This window comes from Mus caroli, unplaced genomic scaffold (assembly GCF_978045245.1).
Source record: "Mus caroli unplaced genomic scaffold, Mus_caroli_1 scaffold_9, whole genome shotgun sequence".
Lineage (NCBI taxonomy): Eukaryota > Metazoa > Chordata > Mammalia > Rodentia > Muridae > Mus > Mus caroli.
The window spans coordinates 21,436,278-21,439,507 of record NW_028227264.1 but is presented as its reverse complement, the minus strand read 5'-3'; the positions used below and the strand labels follow the sequence as shown (position 1 = coordinate 21,439,507).

At 37.5% G+C, this 3,230-nt stretch overlaps 1 protein-coding gene across 1 annotated transcript; it reads left to right on the top strand.

The window, feature by feature from the left end:
• The first annotated feature begins 331 nt into the window (after positions 1-331).
• On the top strand, positions 332-1,396 carry LOC147002587 (trace amine-associated receptor 8c). The gene has a single exon (XM_085843341.1). It carries the CDS (start codon positions 362-364, stop codon positions 1,394-1,396), a length of 1,035 nt encoding a protein of 344 aa, XP_085699467.1. The 5' UTR covers positions 332-361.
• Positions 1,397-3,230: the final 1,834 nt, after the last annotated feature.

Here is a 3,230-nt window from a genome sequence, read left to right as displayed (position 1 = left end):
GACCTTTGAATGTGCCATTAAACTATAAGTCATCATCTTTTGCAAGAAAGGAATCTACTCTCAATTACTCAGGTAATTGGATAGTTGACAGTCAGTATTAAAATCAATTTGCCTGGGATTAACAGTGACGTTTAACATAGTTATGGGAATAATTATATGACTATAGATGAGAAAATTGTTTTTCTGTGCTTTTATATTTCTTCATTTCTTTACACTTAAAATAGAAAAAAGGATTTATAATCTTGGGTAATATTTAAAATTAATTCTTCATTATGGAGTTCATTTCTTTAATTTTTATATCTCAAAATTACCGCTGTCTTCTAGCAGGACAGAAATCCTTCAAGCATCAAAAAGCAGATTCATGACCAGCAACTTTTCCCAACCAGCCCTGCAGCTCTGCTATGAGAACACGAATGGATCCTGCATTAAAACTCCCTATTCTCCAGGGCCCCGGGTCATCCTGTACATGGTCTATGGCTTTGGGGCTGTGCTGGCAGTGTGTGGGAACCTCCTGGTGGTGATTTCAGTCTTCCATTTCAAACAGCTGCACTCTCCAGCCAATTTTCTCATCGCCTCTCTGGCCAGCGCTGACTTCTTGGTGGGCATCTCTGTGATGCCCTTCAGCATGGTCAGGTCCATCGAGAGCTGCTGGTACTTTGGAGATACATTTTGTAGCCTTCACAGTTGCTGTGATGTGGCTTTTTGTTACTCTTCTGCCCTCCACCTGTGCTTCATCTCAGTGGACAGGTACATCGCTGTCACAGACCCTCTGGTCTATCCTACCAAGTTCACAGTGTCTGTGTCTGGAATTTGCATCAGTATCTCCTGGATTCTGCCCCTGGTGTACAGCAGTGCAGTGTTCTACACAGGCATCAGTGCTAAGGGGATTGAAAGCTTAGTAAGTGCTCTGAATTGTGTAGGGGGCTGCCAAATTGTTGTCAATCAAGACTGGGTTTTGATAAGTTTTCTTTTATTCTTCATACCTACCCTTGTTATGATCATTCTTTACAGCAAAATATTTTTGGTAGCCAAACAGCAAGCTGTAAAAATTGAAACTTCTATAAGTGGCAACAAAGGTGAATCATCTTCAGAGAGTCAAAAAGCTAGAGTGGCCAAGAGAGAGAGGAAGGCTGCAAAAACCTTGGGGGTCACTGTGGTGGCTTTTATGGTCTCGTGGCTCCCATACACAATTGACGCATTGGTTGATGCTTTCATGGGCTTCATCACTCCTGCCTATGTCTATGAAATCTGTTGCTGGAGTGCCTATTATAACTCAGCCATGAATCCTTTGATTTATGCTTTCTTTTATCCTTGGTTTAGGAAAGCCATAATGCTTATTTTAAGTGGGAAAATTCTAAAGGGACATTCATCAACTACAAATTTATTTTCAGAGTAAGCATTAATACCAAATTCAGAAAATTCCTTAAGGCATAAAATTATGAAATGGTGTCAGAACTAAATCTAAGAAATGACTCTTTTGAAGCTAGGAAAATACAGCATTAAAAAAAATTAGTCAGGAGGAATGTCGTGTCAAAGTCAAAACATTAAACTGTCATTGACATTTTACTACATGACAAACATGGCTTTTATGTCACCAGTGTCTTTGAACATCTACTTGCATGGCTTCAGTGCATTGAGTTCGTTTCTTTTTTAAACCAGATCCATGGAAGAGATGTTACCTCTGCTCTCTGATGGTCCCTATGATCTCAGATACGGAGTTGAACTCCGTCCTTCAGCCTAGTGATCTGTAGCTCTTGGTTTATTTGCTTTGTCCAATAGAAGGTTCCATACTATTAAAAAAAATGGATCCACTTCCACCTTGGCAGAGATATTGAAATACTACGCTTCTCATATAGAAAGATTATTATTAAGTTACAAGCTTAATTTTATTGACTAAGTATAAATCTGTTTTAAGGTGTTTCTTAATTTCCAATAGCTTTTGTTCATAAGTGTTTTCTCAGGTTGATACCTATTAAAACTAAATTATATAGAGCTATATATATTTTTTACATAGTTTTAAAAGATGTGCTCAGACACATCAAATAAAATGTCAGCAATCAGATAATTCCCATCAGAAATATTTCCATCAGCATGGCAACTTTTCCAATAATTTAGTGGTAAGGCTATCAATAGCTTATCAGTAACAAGATATAGACACAGTAATAGTGGATTGGGGTAGAGAACAGTGATAGAGTTTGCCTAGTAAGTGTGAGGGCACAGTTCTCATGCCTAGCATGGCTAAGGATGAATGAATGAATGAATGGTAACAGTCATCATTCACACCTAGTCCTCTAAGAACTACCCATGAGACCAAGCATTGCTGCAGTAAAGGTTTCCATTTGTAACAGAAGCCACACTAAATGCTTCCCTAGCTGAGTGTCATGGCCTCTTTACCTTTCCCTATCGAGATGTCATGTTAGTTTTTCTTTCTCTCTTCTGACTTTGACTCAGTCTTACTTTCACACATTGGAAGGTCAGTCCTAAGCAATCACATTTCTCATACATTTGTATAAAAACAGGGACAGAACAATACTAGATATACTAATTTCAACATTAATTTATTTCAAAATAGTCATTAAAGGCAACATTCACTGCCTCCAGTTATCCTGAAATTTTCCATTAATAACATTTTCATGTGTTGTTATAATTGATTCAGGTTGAAATAAATGTTACTTTGACATTTATGTACCATGATGCTAACATGTTATCAATGTATATCTCATGTCATACTTTTGTTTAAAAATGGGTAATATCTACTTGTTTAATAACAATCTTTAATAAAGCATAAGAGAATTTGACAATGCTTGTTTCACACATTAACCTTTGGGCTGTGCCTATGCTAGGCTGCTGTGCTTTTCCTACCTTCTCCATTTCTTGTTTCTTCTCCCTTCTTATTTATTTATCTCTCTCTTTCTCTTTCTCTTTCTCTTTCTCTTTCTCTTTCTCTTTCTCTTTCTCTTTCTCTTTCTCTTTCTCTTTCTCTTTCTCTTTCTCTTTCTCTTTCTCTTTCTCTTTCTCTTTCTCTCTCTTTCTCTTTCTTTCTTTCTTTCTTTCTTTCTTTCCTTCCTTCCTTCCTTCCTTCTCTCTCTCTCTCTCTCTCTCTCTCTCTCTCTCTCTCTCTTTCTTTCTTTCTTTCTTTCTTTCTTTCTTTCTTCCCTTCCTTCTTTCCTTCTGTCTGTCTGTCTGTCTGTCTGCTTGCCTGCCTATTTGTCTGTCTGTGTGAATGCATG

Excerpts from the sequence above, each read along its gene's own strand:
- LOC147002587 (XM_085843341.1), top strand. The coding sequence starts at position 362 with ATGACCAGCAACTTTTCCCAACCAGCCCTGCAGCTCTGCTATGAGAAC.